Here is a 21,133-nt window from a genome sequence, read left to right as displayed (position 1 = left end):
TTATACCACCTCACTCTGGCTGTATGCATGACAAAGCAGCAAGACTTACTGGAGCTCTAAAAGAAAGGAATTAAGGTGACCATTAAGGTGTCATTCTTGGCAGCTGGAAGTTACACCACACTATCCCTCCTCCTCCCAGTGGAAAAGAACTACCTGTCTACACACCAGAATACTACTGTATACTACTGTGGAGGACAGGCTCAAAGCAACTTACCACAGTCTCAGAGTTGTGGTAGGCTGTCACTCTTGATAGCATCCTCCTCTGACAACCATCTTTAGCTCCTTAGCTGAACACTTCCACTATACCCTGGCTCAAAAAGCCCTTTCATCCTGCACTTACACAAGCTGTGTCTACACATACTGCTTTCGTAGATCTCCTGGCATAGGAACAACCAAATACCAGAGTTTTGAAGCAATCCCTACTCAACCCTTTGTTTTCCTCAGGCCATAGAGCAGACAAAAAATCAGCTTACTCAGGTTACCGCACAGGTTTAAACTGATTTCTGCAATGGCAGTTAAGATAGAAGTGCCAGTGGATCCGGCCTATTTCTGCTCTTCTATTCAGTAAGTCAGGCTTGCCCACCAGGCAGCTCTGTATCTGGACGCCTTACCTGTCAGTGTTGTGAGGGTCTGTGTATCTCAGGTAATACCAAGCAGAATCCACAAATGTATCCATGGTATCAGTTTCTCTCCTAGCTTCTGCCTTACATCTGAGCAGGAAAGAAAGACAGCAGCTATTGTTAAAAAAGCGTCAACCTTGTCACCAGAATAAACACATATGGGATGGTCATGGAGAAATTCATTTTTAAAACTGGAAGAGTCTGAACAGCTTGAAGAGTGATATGTTCAGAAAAACTTCAATGTAAGGAAGAGGTGCACACTCTCCTTCCCCTTCCCTCCCAGACAAAACAAAATGCAAAACAAAAGCCTGAGCAGCTGTAAGATGAAGCAATAGCAGACTGTACAGCACATGAATGTCTTCTCAATCACATATTCCTGTAATTTTTTTTAAGAAAAGTTATTAAAAAAAAGCAAGTCTTACAGCAAAGACAAGAATGTTTTGCCATAGGGTTAATGTGTAATTGAATATACGTCTCACTAGTTAAGCACCAGCAGACAAACCATGTGAAAAGCAATCAGCAGAAGGAGCGGGTGATTGTTTTTACAAAAGGTTTTTTTCAGATTCCATTCGTAATCTCCAGGAAAAAATAGAATAACTTAATTCAATTTCAACTTTCACTGAGATGCATCAAATCTGTTCTAGAACGTGTAGCACATTTAAATTCATAATAATCTTTTTTTTTTTTTTTTTTTTAAATTATTTTGCAAGAAGTTATACTGACAGCAGTGAGAAATAGTTCTAAAAGATATTCTAGAAGCTCAGGTAATTTTCCTATAATTTCTCCCAAACAAATAATTTGTTTGTAGGAGTCGATAATCATCAATCATCACATTTAATTTTCATTTGTTGCAAATGATCTCTCTTTACAGCTTGTAATGCTAAAAGAATGAGATTCCTCTAAAACAAAATTTTGCAGCCCATGGCAAACTTGTATACGTTTGTTACATATAGCCACATAGGTATTTATTATGCATATTGCATACATTTTATAAATGCATGCAAATTTAACAGAATAGATATGCATAATAAATGAGCTGTTTCTATTTAATTAATTTTTCCAGCTGCATCTTTAGTCAAAATCATCAAGCTTTATGTTTTTGCAGCAACTTGTATCTCCCTTTCTGCTTGATACTTAGCTTTGCTTGTCGGGGCAAGTTGATGAGACTATCATCCTTCAGTAATTTCCTCCCCTTTCTCTGCCTCACATCCATCTCTATCAGTAAGATTTTCTTTAAACAGGAACAATGCAGCAAAATAATTTTACTTTTTAATATAGAATAGCCCTTTTATTAAATTGTACATATGAGCAGGGACTTCTCCAACATAAAATAAGACTGGAAGCAGCCGGGCTTGTCAGTCAAAATCAAGAATACTTTACAGTAATTGAATCACAACTGTATCTGTCTCATGCCTCTGCTGTCTCTGCTGTTGCTCGTACTCTAAATGGCTCGTCAACACAGAAGCAGCATGGGCATCTTTCAGAATTCAAACAACAGGCACAGCAGTGTAATCAGATTAGGTGATCTTCAGACAACTAACACAATTACCTGAACTTGTGTAACAATGAATAACTTAGACATTTCTTTCCATTTGTAATTGCTTACATTATTGTAACTTAGATGTGACTACTCGCAGACTCCTATTTTTCCATCTTGCTTTCTGTATTAATTTGAGGTATTAAATGCAATTAATGACAAAAGATCTTATTAGTGGAGAGAAGGACTAAAGGAAGGGATGACATAAAATCTCAGAGCAAGGGAAAACAGAAGGTACGGAAAACTGTGCACACAAAGGCAATAGATCGAAGGATCTGAAACTGCAGCAGACACAAATGGATGATCGATACTGAAGACAGCTGTCAGTTATGTAAAAATACAAAGCTAAACAAAAGTTAGAACTTAATTTCAGTAAACCACCACATTCTAAGCTGAGAAACTGATCCTCTACATCATGATTTCCAACTAAACAAAAGCCCTTGATTATTTGCCTGAAGGTAGGGTGGCCACAATAACTATACAGAGGCAGTAAAGATTTGCTATACATCAAACTGACACTGTTGCAAAGTCAGCAATAAAATAATACCTGAATTGAGCACAGAAAGAAGCCAGGAGCATAGACAATAACTTTCAATTAGATCAAGAAAAAAATTTAGATAAAATTGGGGATTTTAGACCTGTGCATTCCTGGGGACTTGACTAAACCTGAGTATCTTGTTTAGTAAGACTTTCCTGCAAGAGTCACACTTTAAAATAGGTTACTATATGAAATTTTATTAAAGAGGCGTATCTGAGAAGAAATGCTCTGTGCAGAAACATGAAAATAAACACGTTTGACTTAAAACACTTGTTAACACCAAAGGTCAAAATACACATTTCCAGAGAACCACAGAGCTGCTTTGCCTAAGCTACCTAGTTAGTAATGAAAACCATATCAACATTCTACCCTGCAAGTGTTGAAGTGAGATGTTGTGAAACTGCTGCATTATCAATGAGAGCCCTACGGCCATTTATGTCTGGTCCTCTTGCCTGGCAGACTGACAAGGTACTTTCCATTTGGTCAGTCTGTGAGCAGTAATATTGCATTACACTGCTGGTGAAAAACTTCTCTGGAGTAACGCATATTCTAGAAGTTCCTCCAGCAGAACATATAGACTCATCTCAAAGGACACAGCATTTACATAGGCCTCAAGATCAGTCATCTGATTTTCACGACATATTTCTTGCTACTTAATTTGATCTGTTTCATTTCCTTTACAGTTGTGCTATTACAAATAAATATTACAACACAGACAAGATGCACATAATATCTCCTTCGATGTCAATTACATGCTGTCATCTGTAACATACAGTGAACGCGATCCTCTGTGGTAAAGAATTATATAGCTGATAAGGTATTCATTTTCTTAGTAATAATATATGATGTTAGTTCCCTTACCAAAAGGAAACAATTAAATAAACACCACAAGCTGTATATGAGCTCTGCTGGTGAAAGATAATGGAAATTCTTGCAGTAAGTGAAGTGAGAGATACTGTCAAGAAATTGAGGGCATGGACAAAATAATTGTTTTCCCTGTTTCCTTTCTTCCAAATAAGAAGAGTGAGGTTTGTTTCAGCTTGCTTATAAAGAAGTACCAGTGGTGTCTGTTGCAAATACAGAGTTTTACAGAGTATGAAAGATGAAAAAACAACAACACTGGGTCAGATAAACTGTACTTCTGGAACAGTATTCTGTGTGAGTGCTAAGTTGTGAACACACACAGAAAGAGCACGTGAAACATGCAAGTATAAAGTGATCTCTCCCAGCCTGCAGTACATGCAGCATTCTCTCACCTTGGACAAGCACAGTTCACCCATTCTGGAACAGTTTCTAAAGGCGACGCTCCCTTCCCTGTAAAAGTGGTTACATTGGGCAGCACCACAGGTAAGTCTTCATAAGGCACTGGAACAGTGCCACATTTTTGGCAGTGGATGACAGGAATAGGTGTTCCCCAGTACCGCTGTCGAGATATTAACCAGTCCCTTAATTTGTCACTCATTAGGTCTCCACCTATTCCTTTATTTTTGGCCTGCTGGGTAAGAGCTTTTAAAGCATCTTGTCGAGTCATGCCTGTGAACTGATGAGAAAAAGGAGAAACAGAAGAACATGGAAAAAATCGTACATTTTATCAGTGAAAATGCAGGAATAGACAAAATTTCACAAAAGTAATTTCAGAAAAATAAATGTTTACGAACCTCACATGAATGTCCCCCTTCTAATTTCTTAATAACCTCCTATCCAAGAGACTATTCACATACCAGCTACTTAACTTAAAGTCTCTTGCTTGATAATCTTGACAGTCTGAATAGAACAGTGCTTAGAAAGACCTCTTCAGCCTTTACAGATAAAATACATTTATATGTTATACACATAACTACATTTACTGCTGATATTTTAATCAACTGCTTTATGTTGAAACTTCCAGAGGTTCACCAACACAAGGCGTAGTTTGAGGAAATGCGAACAGTAAACCACTTTTCTGTGCTCATTTTGGATTATTGTATTTATTACTTGCAAACACATCCTAAACATTTAGACCCTACCTTTTATCAAACAATAGACACAAAGTTCATATTCTACCAAATGCATCTTTCCAACTTGGTCTACTCTATGGCATAGCTGCCCACGGCAGGAGGATTGGAACTGGATGGTCTTTAAGGTCCATTCAAATTCAAACTATTCTGTGATTGTATGACTAAATTCTTCTTAGAAATCTGATAGCATACATCTACCTTGAGCCTTACGAAGTAGAAACCTCTTTAATCGTGCAGTATTTGGCACATTTAAGAAAACAGTTTATACTGATAATATAAGTTGGCAAGAATTCCAAACTTGTATACTCACCTGCCCAGAATTAATGACTTTCTCCAAACCATTTGGCAGTTTTTCAATGACCTCAGTGAAAGAAATGCTCAGATTCTTTGCTACTGCAGCATCTTCTGCACTAGTACTAGGAATCCCTAGGGAAAAAAATACCTGGAATTGACTAACAGGGATATCAATCATCAGTTTGATGATAAAACATTTTATCTCTATGAAACTCTCCTTACAATGATTTATGTTTGCTTACATTGAAAATGTAAGAACAGTAAAAATGTTTTAAGCAGTAAAGTTCAAGCAGCAATCATTATAGACACATTTTCTCAGTATTTCAAATGTTAATCAATGTCCTATCTCCGAGCAGGCTGAAAATTATATAGTTCAGAAAGAGGCTAAAAATAAAGCAATACAATTTAGTCAAATAATACATTTTAAACAATTATATTTGCTAGATACAACAAAAATGTATTTCAATAATATAAATTTGAATTCAATTTGCTAAAATGACAGACACTAAACAGGTTAAACATTCCTCTTCTTTTAATAGTAAATGTCTTCCTTCTGCAGTATGGTATTAAAATTTACCAGAAATCAATTGTCTCTAACATTATTATCTTTGAACCCACTAAGAAACCAGATGATTTGTCGATACTCTCAATAAAACAATTTGAATAACACCAAATTTCTATTGAGAATATAGCTCGTGAGAGCACTTCCTGTCATCAAATGAAGTCCTAGCAGTCACTGCATTGAAAGCACCTGATGTTTAATTTCTTTTCACATCTCATTATTCAGGTTGGCCACACATCTTGAATACACGTTTCCTTAACTCACTTCTTTTTATTATAGTAATTCACCAGCATCACAAAATGACATATTATCTTTAAATATTTCTCACTCATATTGATTGATGAGGACATCTTTCCTCCGATTTTGCTGCAGGTATTTTAAAATCTATATTTTTTTCTACTTTGGAGGACTGTCTTTCAGAGTGAGTTAAGAAATGTCTTAACTTCATTATTTCAATATTATTTCAGAATAGATGTGTTAGTGTCAGATGTATTATTTCCAAATAGAAATATATTTTTCTGAATATCTTTTCCCTTTGAATTTGGTGATAATTCACTTAATGTTTTCAAGAATCTTGCCCAACTGTTGTCATCTTTAAAAGACAAAGAAGCTTATTCTAACAATCCAGTGCAAACATCAGGTTGGTGAAAACTGTAACAACTCTCAAGATACTGCTAAACACATTAGAATTATAAACATACAAGCTACTTGATTAAAAACCAGTTTATCAAGCATCTTTCTTTAGGCAGTGAAATGTTTGCTATGGTAAATTTCCAAATACATAAACTCTGTTAATACACAGGAATTTGGAAGCACAAAACTCAAGAAAACCAAACAAAGCTCCCCTATGGCATGTAACTCCCTAACTAACAAAAGACAAAATCACTACTTAATCTTTTCCGCAGAAATAAGCTCCAGCAATTTAAAGGCTCTGATACAGCACAATCTGTGTATCCTAATCTGACAAAGAGCCCTGCAGCCTGCAACAGCTGGCGTCACAATATGCTCTACAAGTGGAAATAAGGATATCCCTCTTTTTGGTGTTCCTTCTGCTGAAATGATGATGCATTAATGTACCTTCACAAAGCTCAATAGCTGGCATCCAGAACTTCCTGCAAAGATCTGGTCTGTTTCCAACAGACATAAGGCCAGAGTACATGCCTGTGAACAAGCTGGAAGCCTTTACAGAAAAATAAGATTAGGTACCTCAACTGTTTTGCTTCTCATACGCAAGGGAAGGTTCCAGTTTTCAAAAACAGATTAACTCCTAAAGTGAAAGATGTGGACATATTATAAGGAAGGTATACAGCCCAAGTGGATGGATTTCCATCGGCCTTGTGAGGGTCATCCAGGACACTTTTGCACAACGTTCCCAGTAAAACACTTAGTGGCATGGCATAGACACCTAAGTGGTTCTCCACAGTCAGCTGGTTCAGCTGATGTGCCACAAAAGCCAACACTGGCAGTAGTGTAAAGGAAATAAGAGTAGTAGAACCAGGGCAGAAGTAACAACCACAAGGAGGCAACAAAGGAGAGTTAAGGAATTAGGAAGGTAGTGTAATGAGGAGGAGCAAAAACCAAACAGTCAGAGCAAAGCTTGGTGTCCACTGTTGTTCAAGATAAACCTTGCAGATTAAAACGGACATAAGTAAAACTTAGTGCAATTTCAATATTTTTACTTAGAACTGATGTCATCTAATCACATGTACTTACTTGTCTAGATTGAAGTACTAGACTTCCTGTGCAGGAAAGGAGTAAAAGTAGCTGCTTCATAGGGCAACTCTGAGAAGACTATTTCAGTAAATTCAGATTATCCTCTACCAATGCCTTTCTTTCTCTGTCTACAGAAGGAATCCCAGTCTTAAATAAGGGTCTAAAGTTATGGGAATAGCTCCTTTAGAGAAAGGGCCTAAGGACTCAGGACTACCTGAACGGAATTCTAACCTATTCTGAACTCTTCTTCTGATCTCAACACAAATACTGTCAGATACAGCTCAAACTTGGAACTTTTGTATGCTTATTGGGCGAACTCTCTTTGAAACATTTCTCTTTAAATATTCATGTAATTTACATAAATGCATGACAATTTTTTTTTTTTAAAGGGAATAATCTGGGTTGTTTGGACAATATTTATGTCAAACAATGGTACAGTTATGTTTTGATTAAGAATGGTGAGAATCAAATACACGTGTCCTATAAGTAATCAGCCCTCCAACGATATACAGATCCCTAAATTTAGTTCATTAAATGAACTAATTTTATGATATTCCATTAAAATATATCATCTTGCATATCACTCTCCCAGACAGATTCTACATAGCTACTTTACCCATCCTTCTTCATTATTGAAGAACAGAGTTCCAAAGTCCATAGGAGAATCACCGTGTCCAAAGATTTATCACAGAAGCATTTGGTGCTCCAACACAGAAAGTTGAAAGCTGTTGTATTCCAGTCACACAGTAATTGTTGCATACCTATTTTAGTATCAAGATAATTCTCAAAACTTGTTTTTGCTGAGATTACTACAGGGATCTCTTGATTGGTAAGCAAGTTCACAGCTGTCACAGAAGTAAGCGAGTCTGAAAACAAATGATCATGGTAAGTAACATATGGCAGAAGATATGCTAAGAACATTACTTACTATTAAAACTCGGCTTATTTTATACAAAAAAATCTACATTATTAATTTTTAAAAGAAGAAAATAAAAAACCTCATGCATTTCTAAAAAGATAATAAAATCTTCACTAATTGATACATTTTCATGACTAGAAAACATACCAAACATCTGAATCTGAATAAAAAGCTAACTGAGATTTGGGCTGAAATTAAAAAAACAAAAAACAAAACAAAACACCCAAGTCCTTGACCGAAATGCAGGTTTGCTTCAAAGTCGTAAGAATTTACTAAGTTGTGAATTGCAGAGTCATGAGTATCATTTCAAAATTCAGCAAAACTATTCACTTATTCAGCTGATACAGATGGGGAGCACAGATATGCTTATGACTTGCTCTTCTACACAGCAGTGACCAATGTAAGATGAAAACCTAAATAACTCACTGATTTCAAAACAGAATATTCACACCGATATTAGAGGTAGGCTTATATGAACATCTTGGAATCAAATGTCTATAGGGAAGGAGAAGACAGAGAAGGAGAATGAAAGGTGAGAACAGTGATAAGCTAAACTGACATTGTGTTTCTTTGCTGGCCTTAAGAATAAAATCTAATCTGAATAGCCTAAATTGGGGGGACTCAAAACCGAGATCTCAATTTGGACACAAATTATAGTGCCTCTACAGCTGAAAGCAGATCCCAAACTAATATGTAAAGAGCCAATGCTTTTTAAACTCAGTCGTGTGTTAACAATTGCACATCATGATATGCAACAGCAAAGAAAACCAGAGGCTCTGTGTCACAATACGCCTGCTCCTGGTAAACAGGGTCTCAGGACTTTTAGTGGTCAGTGAAAGTATAGAAGGCCTCACTTCTAAGATCTAATTTTAGAGATTTGCATACAATAGATGAAATTAATTCTTATTTTGCAGGAATGAGGTACAAAATTGCTGCTTCAGGGATCTGACTCAACGTGATAACAAAAATACAGACCATTATAGAGTTTTCGTTCACCTATCTTTGTGGAAAACCAAAGAAAGTCCGAGGCTTGTACTGCTACGTACAAAGTCTGTTTGAAATAAAATAACAGTACTTTACAGAACAGGCTTACTATATCTCAACTGCCTTTTTAACACAAACAAAATAGTTACTTTGACTACTGGTTTTTAATTTTTCATGTCTCTAGGATATTCATATTCTAGACAAAATTTCTTATGTTCAAATCATTGCACTTAGCTTTCCTGCTTTGCTTAAAAAAAATGTACAGAAGTACTTTCTCTTTTTAAAAACAAAAAGCATCATGAACAGGAAGCAGAGTGGGTAGGGCAGTCTGCTTTTAAAAATAACTTCTCTCTCCCACACAGCAATAATTTCGATTTTATGCTGGAACCCAAAATAATGATTCTCCAGTTTACAAAGATGTTCTTTCTTCTACTCACCTGCTCTCATCTTTAGTACTATAGCAGTAAAGGAATGAAACTAGTTACAAATGTAAAAGAATGTATGTTTGGTATTATAACGAGCTAATGAAAAATATAAGGGTCATGTCTTTATTTCAGACACCTCACACTGGTAAAACTAGGAGACTTACCACATTCTAAGGTTAAAATATATTTTTCTTGGCTAAAAAATGAATTTCTGAAAACTGGTTGCTCACTTCTATTTAAATGATAATTGTCTTCACGTAATAGAGAAGGATAGCTCTAATAAAATACAAAGCTATATTCCAAGAGCACAACTATAAGAACCTTAAGTAAGTTTGGCATATTACATCCTTTTTTTCTCACCTAGAAAACACAAAAACATATCATTCTAATTGATTAAATGAGAACGTACAGTCAAGAAAGAAAGGGCAAGATAGCAACAAAAGGGAAAGAAAGCAAGATTACCTCAGCTGAGGTAACTCTTATAAATTTCAGGTTTTTCAAATAATAAAGCATAGCAGGCCAAGGATGCTGAGTACAGAGTATAAGGTAGGAACATACAGGAAACCAATTAACACTGATTAATAAAAAGAATTACCACATTCAGGAGACCAATTAAAACTAATTAGTGAAAAGAATTACCACTTGATTGTATTTGTACACCAGGACCTACTATGGGGCTGCTCTGAATTTACTGAATTGGAAATCTTGTATTAAATGTGGATCTCTAGAGCACAGTATTACTTTGCTATATATTAGTGATCCACTTTGCTACACACTAATCATCTGAAGTCCTCTATATATTCTCTATGCAGGGAAGAGATCATTGCTTGTGCAAGAGCTGGTTCCAGTCTGTGCTAATGACAAATTACTGTACAGCAGTGAGATTTGCAATGTGCTCACATGGTCAGATTCTGACTATTCACTTCCATTATGTGAAGAAACAAGAATCTCTTCTGTTACTTTTATACTGTGAAGTTTTACAGACATTATAAAGAGTAAGAATTCAAGCATAGCTACTGTTACCATATCTGAAGTCAAGAGAGGCTTTTGATACTATCTGACATGTACAAAAGATCAAAAGGAAATGTTCCCTCTCAACAGGAACAGTTTATACTCAGCTGGACTCACATTTTCTGAAGATCATTCTCTAAGACTGATACTCTTATGTAACAAGGTGCAGAATGAGAAAAATATCACCTTTCCCTGGGATGAACTCCCTCTGAAAGACTTCCTTCAGACTGCTGTTTCCATGCAGCAGTCTATGACTTGGTAAGATATATAAATGGGAAGCTCCATAAATGGCTTCAGGAGTGTAGGTGTAAGCAGCCAGCTTCTCTCCTGATACTTCACCATTAACCTGAAAAAGAACCAAAAATGTCCTGGATGTTTTCTTCTCCATTAGAAGTACAGTGGTTTTAAATTTCCCTTCCTACTTCTGCGATTAACTGATTTACAACACCCTACAGAAAGAAATATGCAATTCTAAATACCAAAGCCAGACACATTCCTACTACATGGTGTTTCCAGGATTAAATTCTGACAAAATTCACTTCTAAGAATGAGAATGTTGTTTCTAATTTATTTAAATATAAGTAAAATAAATATTGTAAAATCATGTGTAATATTTCACTGTACTATTGAGCCAGATTCAACCCCTGGTTAAGTGTTTCTATTCACTTTTAATGTACAGCCCCTGTTTCTGACAAATGGCAATAGCCAAGCTCACCTAAATGAGATGCTGCTTCCGAAACTTAAAGAGAATTTTAGACTTTCTCAGCTTCTATGCTTTCTACCACACTTCTTTGATGAAGTCCATGTTGCAACTTGTACAGGAAAAGATTTATAAAAGCTGGAAAAGGTGGCACTGCATTAAAGCAACTGGACATAGAATGTGAGCGATAAACCCCGAGGGCTGCTTAAAAGTCACTACACTGATATGTTCCATGTGAATTAACTGTGGAGTGTATGGCGGCCTCAGAAGGAGATTCTTCTACAGCAGGTATTGATACATATTTTCAGAAATAATAAAAATATAACTTAGTAGCTGGCATGTATTTCTGTACTAATACAGACAATTTTCAACCAATTTTTCAGCTGAATACACAAATGCTTTCCTAAGCAGGACAACAAGAAATATCACTTCAACAAACAATGTTCTTCAAGAATCAGTGCAGGTCTGGGCATGAACATATAATATTATCCTTTTGTAAGTTTCAAGGTTTTTATATCTGAAAATCCATCCCATCGTGCATTTCTGGGGTTGCATTCAATATAGCCAAGCTTGCAGTATTGAAATTTCTGACTCACCTTCAGCAAGAAGTCAATAGAGCATCCAACACAGTCACCTATCCAATTTGCTTGCATTTCTTTTATACCATACCACTCAGGGAGGTCAGACAAAGCATCAAACATAGCCTGATGCAATAAAAGAAAAAAATACAATGTTCAGCTCTTACAAGCATGCAAATTAAGACTATGGGTTTAACTATAACTAACAGAAAAACAATACAGTGATGGTAGAAGACGGGAGAAGATATTTTTGTACTGACTCAAATTAATCTCTCTCAGAGAAAAATTAACAGAGGTACAACGTGTACAACAGATATCCTATTGTTACTGAAAGAACACATAATTTTGAACAGACTGAACCTCAAACACAGAACCCCAGAGTGAAAATAGACACAGAAAATATTCCTAATGGGTGTAAATTGTAAAAGCTGTGAGCAACCTAATTAGCTCAACACAACTGCAGATAAATAAGATACGTGCTTGCAGGTATAATGGCTACAAATGGATTAGTCGTTCAAGACAACAGTTTGGAGATGGCAATCAGAAAAAAGACTTTTATACGTCCTAACATTTTAAGTCAGAGCTTGAAAATGGCAAGACATTTTCCAGCTGCCTATCCACTTTTAAACATTTTTACTCATCTTTCCTTGAGCACAATAGGCTCTAAAACTGAGGAGGATCTTCAGGATGATGTGATGTTGGTATTGAGAAGAAATCAAACCATAATAATAAGGATTTACATCATGTTCAAAATATGACTACATTAGAACAGCTTTGAAATAAAAAGCAGAAAAAAAAAAAAGTTGGCCCCTTTGTTAGCTAGAATGTCCCACAGCCAGACCTGTAAAGTCTGTGACCACCTGCACTCAGCAAGAGACAGATCCATACATTCATGAGCTTTCTAATATATGGTATGGAAGCGTAATGAACTACTCTAACTAGGACTTGCCTAAAGAATTTGAGCCAATATGTTTTTAGGAAAAGAAGTCTACAGAAAATTAAAGAAGAAGTACAAAGGGTTGGATAACTTAAAGTTCATCTCAATTTTCACTTCAAAGCACTTGAAATTTTTGTTATGAATACTCCATAAATGTCCCAAATCTTTCCTTTGGCAGAAGTACAGCCAGAGGCATGAGTCACTAGGACAGATGGTAGATATGTTGAACAATTATAGTTAAAATCTCAGAATAAGGCAATATGTTGAGGAATTTTTTCATTAGCTGCGGCTCCAACATCTAACACACATGCTCTTTGTTATCTCATTAACTGCTAGCAAACCACAAAGGTGCACGCTACGTACAACATGCTGCTCAAATTAAATTGTTGGAAGGAGGATAATTAGAGAATATACTCGTATTAGTAAAATGAGATGCATAAAAGATGTTAAAAGGATTGCATTCTTGTTAATACTCTGTTGTATACCCATCGCTCAAAGTAAAATAAAGGACATATGCTTCATAAAACATACTATTACATCATTCTGGATTAATATAGCTTTCCACATCCTTAAGAGTCAAATTCCTTCTCTGATGGTTTATAAATAAAAGTACGGTAAAGTTTTGGAAGGTTTTTAATCATACTGTAACCTTAATGAGCTTTAGTTCACAATTGCAAGTGTACTGAATCACAGAGATTGCCCAAATCTCCTTATTCTCATTAATTTCAAGGTTCCAGAGACAACTGAGATGTATTTGCTGTGAATAATCCATGTAGAAATATATCTACCAAACAACAAGAAATATCTGGTTATACACAGTATACTTGGAGACATTCTTCAGAAGAACTTTATGCAATTTAGAAAGTATGAAATTGGGCCAATACACAGAACTGGTTGGACACACTAAGCAGATTTTTACAAAATCTCTACTTGAAATGTAGATTAGGAAGGATATCCATTTTTGCTGGCAGATATGCTGAAGTGTGCATGTGCTCTACTGAAGCTGTATGGCTTATCATTATTTGCCAGAAAAATCGCCTGGATTTTTCACTGTAGGATTCTTACATCAAGATCCTTAATACCACTGTGTTAACCATTTTAACTCCATTTTAGCAGGCTTGATTAGAAGCTATAGGCTATAGTTTGCCTGAGCCCAATTGTTCTCTTCATAATGCATTTCTGTTCTTCAAGGTTCCTACATCTTCAAGAAAGACTGACTTAGGTACTGAAGAAGCTGAAAACAAACTAATGCTCCACAGGACTGTTTTACTCTTTCTAAGCAACTAGAAAATTGTGGTGTAGCTATAAGATGAAAGTCTGAATGCAGATAACCTATTTCACACACCCCACTGGTTGGTCAATTCAAGATATATTAAGAAACAACTTCTAGTTGTTTAGCAATCTTCAGACAAAAGAGAAAACATTAAACCAAACAATAGAAATGTTTTACGATTTCCCAAGAGAAACTCATTTCCTAAAAGTTCCCCTGCTTGTAGCTCAAAACGGGTGAATTCTGATCAGCACCTAAAAAATTCACTTTCTAACCCTGGGAAATGCCTTCCGTTAATTTCATACTGGGTAACAGTATTCCAGCTTCTCTGTGGTAATAAATGCAATAAAATGAAACATTAGATATAAAGTTTAAAGCTAAAAATTTACTATGCTTTCAGTGAATTCATTCTAATGAAGTTTCACAAATTTGCTTCTTAACTGAAGCTTCTTAAACAATGACTAAAAAATGTCATAAAAGGCTTAATTTCAAAGGCATTTAATTAAATAGCAAAACAAAACTGTCTTTTACCAAACAAAATTAAAATTAAAAGCAGAAGCATTTTTCTAAGGAAAAGTTAAAAAAAAAAAATTAAAGATGTCTGGATTAAAACAAAATTATTCACTTCATTTGACCAAGTTCCCAAAAGAATATCCAAATATAAACTAAAGATCACACAGAATCATTTAATAAAATGCTACATATTAACTAAAGTACAGGAAATTAAATTTAAGATGCCCACTACTTTATTTTGCATTCTGTTGCAAGGTTCCAGTTAGGATTATGTGGTACAGCTTCTGTTGGTACTTTTAAATCTTCTTGTTCTGCTTTTTTTTTGGTTGGTGGTGGTGGTGGGTTTTTTTAGGTGGTTGTTTTCTTTCTACCTTCAGCCGTTACTCTCTGCAATGTCACAGGTCACTCTCAACTCTCACTTCCAAGTGTGAAGTATGGTGAAAACATATATAAAGGAGTAATAACACAGAAACTATGTGTGATTCCAGTCCTTCCTCCTTGTCTGAACTGTCAGCAGTTTCTCTCTTATATAATTCACGGTCAACAAACATCTCTGGTTTGACTACACGTAGCTGAGGCAAATAACCGACATCCCAAATGCCAAAAACAAAGCCAGTATTCTCTTCTACAGTTCTTCTCAGTCTCACTGCAGCAATGCCTAAGTGAAAACATTCTCTTTCTAGCACAACAAGGTGTATCTTTGGGGGAAAAAAAAGAGAGAACTGATTCTGTAAATATAAAAGCTCTTTAAAAGAATTGCTATCATTCTTAGTAGTACTTAGCTCTTACTGTTTGCATTAATCTCACACCAAAAGGAAATTAAACTCGTATTACTGCAGCGCTGCGTGATATGCTGCATTTGTACTAGAGTGAAAACACAGCCTGGCCCAGAAATCCACAGAACACTTTCCTGTCTTGCCAAGCAAACAAAACAGGTGTCATTTCTTTATTAACAAAGCACTAAGAGATGGAGCTCTTGGTCCCTGGCCAGGAGAGCTCTCAGTATGACTAAAGGGGAAGAGTTTCAAAGCAAGTTTTATCAAGCCCATTCTGTTAGAAGTACAAAACTATGAGCTAGACTCCAAGTACAGGAAGTGAAAAATCACACATCCAGCATGAAGAACTAAGGAGCCAGCATTTCTGTTCTCCTCATCACGATGAGGCATTACCTCTGACTGTGAAATGCAAAATACTGTCAATATTCTTAACATTCTAAAAGGCAGTACTTCAGTTTCATTACAGGGTAAAAAAGTAACCATTTTAATAACACAGGAAAAAAAAAAAAAAGCAAGAAAATCAAGTAAAAGACTATTATGTAAAAATTCAGATTATATTCAGGCCAAAGAGGCTGTCAGATGAAGTGGTAACAGAAAAAAAAAAAAAGCTGGAAAAGAACTAATAGATCTTCTGGTGTTTTACACTTACAGAAAGTGAGAAGGATTTGTCTCTACAGGCCTGCACAAATTGAATAATGAAGAAAAGACTGCTGTATGGCAACTGTAAAAATTTAGACAGAAATTTGTAGGCATTGTCTATTTCCCCATTATTTAAACTATCTTCATGCGGTGCAAAATGGGAGAAGATTGAAGGCAAAACATGAAGTTTCACAGTTTCTCCTACTTCATTTATTTTTAGTATTCTCTAGTTATTTGAATCATTCAATTCTTTCAATTGCTTTTGAAAAATCCAGAAATTTCAGTAAAATACAAAAACATGCATTGTATGCAACTAATTTTGGAAGAACAGGTGCAATGCAAACACTGCCCTTACGAGCTCTGATTTGTGGACTACGCTGCCTGTGCTTTAAAGAAATCACCATCACAGTAATAACAATTTACAAATAACACAGGGAACACGCTAACATTTCCAGATCGATTTTTCCAATGAATCTGCCTACAGATTCAGCTGGGTAACCATAGCAACTAAATGTTTTAGCTTAAAACATCTTAAATGCACAGACAACAATTTGAATAATAATGCCATCACAGTTAAGGCATTATGATTTTATCAAAGAAGTCTGTCAAAAGAAAAATGACAATTAAAAGGTCCTTTGAATATCCATCCGAGCTGCTAGACCTTTTTAGGTCTATTCTAAAAAATGGGTCACAATTACTTTGTAACTTCAGGCAACCAAAATACTTCCTGCCGACTGTTTAAAGAACGGTCAGTTCTTTTGTCCTTTAAAAAAAAAAACACCACACTGCCAATGGTACCTTATGTGACTAAACACTGCTTTGTCTGTTTGCATTTTTTGTTTCAAAGAAGGACTAGGAACAGGTGCAGAAAAAAATAAAGAATTCAAAGCAAATCCACTGACGATGGTTCCTTTGGACGCAACAGGAATCTAAGATACTGTGTGCATATAAATTAAACACAGACTACTGCAAGCACAGAAAATGATTTCACCACCCATCACTGATCAAGTAGTGCCTTGTTGCTACCTGAGTAGTAAATAAAGCATGCAGATGAAGACTAATGTTCACAGAATTTATTTTTGTTACAGTTGGGAGACAGAGAAAAAAAAAAAACAGAAAGACAAATGGGTGAAAGAGAAACACAGATGACTAGAAAGATCATCAATATGCAATATAAATAGGTTGTATAGTTACATCAAGATAATTTGTGGATGCTCCAAATAGAAAATAAATTGTAGGCATCCATATCATTCAGTTATTATGGCTAGCTGGTAATTTGCATGAAGAACTAAAGAATAACAGACTCATTAAATATATTTTAAATGGATCCCTGTCTACAAAAAATGGTTGCAGTATAAAGACTCGTATTTTCCTCTAATCCATATGGTAAGGTGCCACAGCAGAAATAAAGCATTTTTCAGTGTGCTGTCTCACTGTGTTAAGTTAAAGAAAACCCAGGGATAACTTCTGGAACAAACAAGTGATTTGCAGAGAGCCTTGCTGCAGGAAAAGGTCAAGGAATGTGGAGCTTTCTGGCATTTGGTCCTAAATTTCTGTAAGCTTTTCTAAAGGAATAGTAGTCACCACTGAAGGTGCAAGCTAAAGGTGAGCAGAGTACCAAAACCAGATTAAGCATCACTAGAGAAAGAGGAAGGGGAAAGCAGTGCACACTAAAAAATTACTAACCGTCCAAATCCAAAAGTAACTAACAGAGAAGAAATACAAATCTTCCCCCAAAGGTGCAAGGATTAAATTGCTATCTGCTAATCTCTTTGCATCTCCCATTTTAAAATTTCAGAATAAAAAGTAGTGAAATTTCTGTGGATACAACTCACTGATCCACTTAGCCCCACATTATTAGCTTTACAAAGAGATACCAAGAACATCTTACACAACAAATCTTTGCTGTGCCAATGAATTTGTTCAAGCTGCGAGATATAGGAAATACAGGGGCAGGTGAGTACTGATAGGAATTCTGGCAGCATGGCTCAAAGATCTAGAGGCTAGTCTACTGACAGAAATTGTAGGTCTTTAGATCAGAATGATTTGGACATCATCAATCTGGAACCACTTTGCTTTAGCCTTCTGGTCACTCTGAAAAGAAGCAGAAATGCACAGAGGTCTACCAAACAATTAAAAAAAGAAATGAGAAATGAAGATCTCAAGTCCAGACAAGATCTGGAAAACTGAATTTCTATTTCTGTGTTGGTTTTTGTTTTTTGTTCTTTGAGACAAAAAGATTAACCATAGAAAATGACTAGTTCCATTAAAGATAATCTTTATAATGTCCTCTCAGATTTCCCTCTTACAGCAGCATGGCATATTAAGTACAACAAGTAATCATCATAATCTCAGGCCAGCTTGTATAAAAACACCTTCTGCTATTGCAGTATGCTGGAGTATGAAGGCTCACTTCAGGTTCCTGAAAATAACTGCAGGAAAGTTACTATATACATATTAATTGTGAGCTCCAAACAACTGAAGAAATAAAAAGGGAAGTGATATCTATAAAGAACCTGCTATTTTTCTAAAGAATTTTTTCTTTTATTTTCTTTTTCTTTTATTCATTGATAAACTCTCAGGTAAAGATCAAAAACTATTTGTTGTACTCATTTATGATTAGAGGCCATATACCCAGAGTTTCTGAACATTAAAGAAAAGGAAGTTGTTCTGGTAGTAGTTCTCATCCATGATGTAAGCCAGGTAAATACTTTACGCAGATGAGTGCCTTCAGGAACTAGAGACAACAAATACTGCCCCCCTCAGAAGTGAAGGTATTCTCATCACTAATGTTATCATCCTAAATTCGTTTAGGTGTTAAAAATGTTTAGCTTCTTAGAGTCAAAGAGGTATCTTTGACTCATAAAAGGACTAGTCACATAAAAGTGCCTTAAAAAGTACTTGGAGTGACTACTGTAAGGAATAAGTGTGCGGAAAGTTGAGTTCTGGGGATAATTAGTCAACATATTCAGATAGAGGAGTCAAAGTTGTAGCATATAAAATCTGTGATATGGCATTCTCTCTTGAGATGCTACTGTGAAGCTTCCTGGTTATGTCAGTGTGGACACACTGTCTCCAGGAGACAGAAGTATCTTGACAGTGATAGCTCAGAGACCGTCTTCCTCACATGGGCAATCTCCAGTTTGCAGTTCACAGGCCATTCAGAAGGTAAGACACAATGTACCATATTAGCTAGTCATTTGCAACTTGAAAGAAAAAAAATAAGTAATAAAAAATGAAATTTCTTTATCTTAATCTTCTGAGCTGTGAAACCCATCTAATGTCAGTTATTGGATAAAAAAAAAACTCCCCTGAACAACCAAATGTACAAAACCCTTGCCAAAAGAAACAGAGTGAGACTGTTTAAAGTTTGCCAGGACCACAGCAAAAAAAAATGGAAAAGTGAGTGAAGAGGAAAATCCAAACCACCTGCTAGTAACTGGCAGCATCTGTCATTGCACTGAGAAGCAGGAGCACACGAAGGCAATGCTTGCCAAAGCACTTGAGCTGGGAGCAGTATGGCATAATTCATTGACTTATTAGTATCAGCTACAGAATGTTAATCAAGCACAGCACAAACTTCTGGGAAGCTTTATAGAGATCTGTAGAATATTCACTGTCCTCTGTATTAATGATTAAAGGTTTGGTGGAGGTTGACCCAAACATTTATCCCTAAATAAGAAATAGAAGCAGCTCTCACTCATGATCAGATGTTAAGGAGCATTTCTTGCACCATAACCCTCCTCCTTCTTTTGTAGGTAGGGCATACAGTAGTCTCTCAAGATGAGATCTTTTGCAGGGAGGTAAATGGTTGTGGATGTAAAAGGTCCTCAGCTTTCAGTAAAGCTTACTTACTAGATAATGAAATTTGGGAGACCTGATCGTTTACCAAGCTTATGTCTTACCTATAATTGTATTTCTTAACTTAGAGACTAAAGCAAAAAGGTAGATCCTCCTCCCTAGAGAAAGGTGGATGAGCAGAAGGTAATAATCCTGTAAACCAAAGGTGTTTTAAGGTTACTGAAGGGTTTCCACTTCAAGGTTGGGTTCTTTTTAGTAGAAATTCAAGGCTGATTCACCTCTCCCAGTGGGAAATAAAAGTCTGGTAATTTGGTCAAGCAGGGATACAACCCAGAAATATCAGTCATTACTTCCTATAACCTCTATAGAGAAATAGACAAAAATATATTTGTTAGAATAGAAACTCTGGAGAATTTCCAACCTCAAACTGAGGCAGAAAGTAAGTTGGGGCAGACCCTGAAACGTGACAGTGATCATGAAATCTGACAACAAGAGTACTGATAAAGAGCTCAGAACCTTGTGATCATTTTGTGATTGTGCAGACGTGTTCAATTTTTCCTTCAAATACAGCAAATGTTCCCTCCTTACTGCCAGAACAATCAGAAAAAGTACATCTCAAACTATCCTTTTTGCACATGGAGAATCAAAGCATCGAAGGTTTTCTCTTGATTATGAATGGACCTGACATGCATACTCCCTAAAAGATGGTAGAAATTAGGTCTCTTGAATACGAGCTTTATTAAATATTAATTTTTAATATTTTATTGGACATAATTTTCTCAATCTATATTTGAGGTCCCAATACACAGAGCACTTGAGTGGCATAAAGATTTCATCCAGATAAAAGAGGAAGGTGACGCTTTCTTTTTAATAACTCACAGATGTGGAAGATATGCTGTACGCTGCAGTCCAGATTTCAGCTCACAGCAAAAAACACACACGAAAAGGGACAAATCACATGTGTTATTATATAGTTACATATTATGGAAACATGTAGACATAAAAGACCACATTCAGCTTAATAAATATTTCTGGGAAAAGAGTCATCTCCTTAAATGCTACCACAAATTCCGAAATCAGTATCCTCATACCTTTGCATACGCAGTAGTTTTAATGAACCATTGTTTGAGGTACTTCTGTTCCACTTTTGCTCCCGAGCGCCACGAACAGCCATTGTCATCCACCTGTTCGTTAGCTAGAACGGTTTGATCTACTGGATCCCAATTCACCAAGGCCTGAAATCATTTCAGGAAAAAATATTTTAAGCTGCTATTTCAAAAACAGAATCTTACTTTTTAGATAACAGAAAGATTATCCAG

General features: G+C 35.9%; 1 protein-coding gene across 2 annotated transcripts in view; it reads right to left on the bottom strand.

Moving 5' to 3' along the window:
* LARS2 (leucyl-tRNA synthetase 2, mitochondrial) overlaps positions 1-21,133 on the bottom strand; it is a 79,934-nt gene that overhangs the window by 30,762 nt on the left and 28,039 nt on the right. For both annotated transcript variants that reach the window (XM_042816769.1, XM_042816771.1), the window contains exons 7-13: positions 20,906-21,049; positions 11,897-12,004; positions 10,787-10,946; positions 8,023-8,127; positions 5,003-5,118; positions 3,952-4,235; positions 612-710 (exon numbers count right to left, since the gene is read on the bottom strand). In XM_042816769.1, the coding sequence (XP_042672703.1) occupies positions 612-710; positions 3,952-4,235; positions 5,003-5,118; positions 8,023-8,127; positions 10,787-10,946; positions 11,897-12,004; positions 20,906-21,049 (1,016 nt within the window). The remainder of the gene's footprint in view (positions 1-611; positions 711-3,951; positions 4,236-5,002; positions 5,119-8,022; positions 8,128-10,786; positions 10,947-11,896; positions 12,005-20,905; positions 21,050-21,133) is intronic.

Source organism: Centrocercus urophasianus, unplaced genomic scaffold (assembly GCF_019232065.1).
Source record: "Centrocercus urophasianus isolate 14NV4802_14NV808 unplaced genomic scaffold, USGS_Curo_1.0 seq_16, whole genome shotgun sequence".
Classification (NCBI taxonomy): domain Eukaryota; kingdom Metazoa; phylum Chordata; class Aves; order Galliformes; family Phasianidae; genus Centrocercus; species Centrocercus urophasianus.
This window is presented reverse-complemented; position numbering and strand designations above follow the sequence as displayed.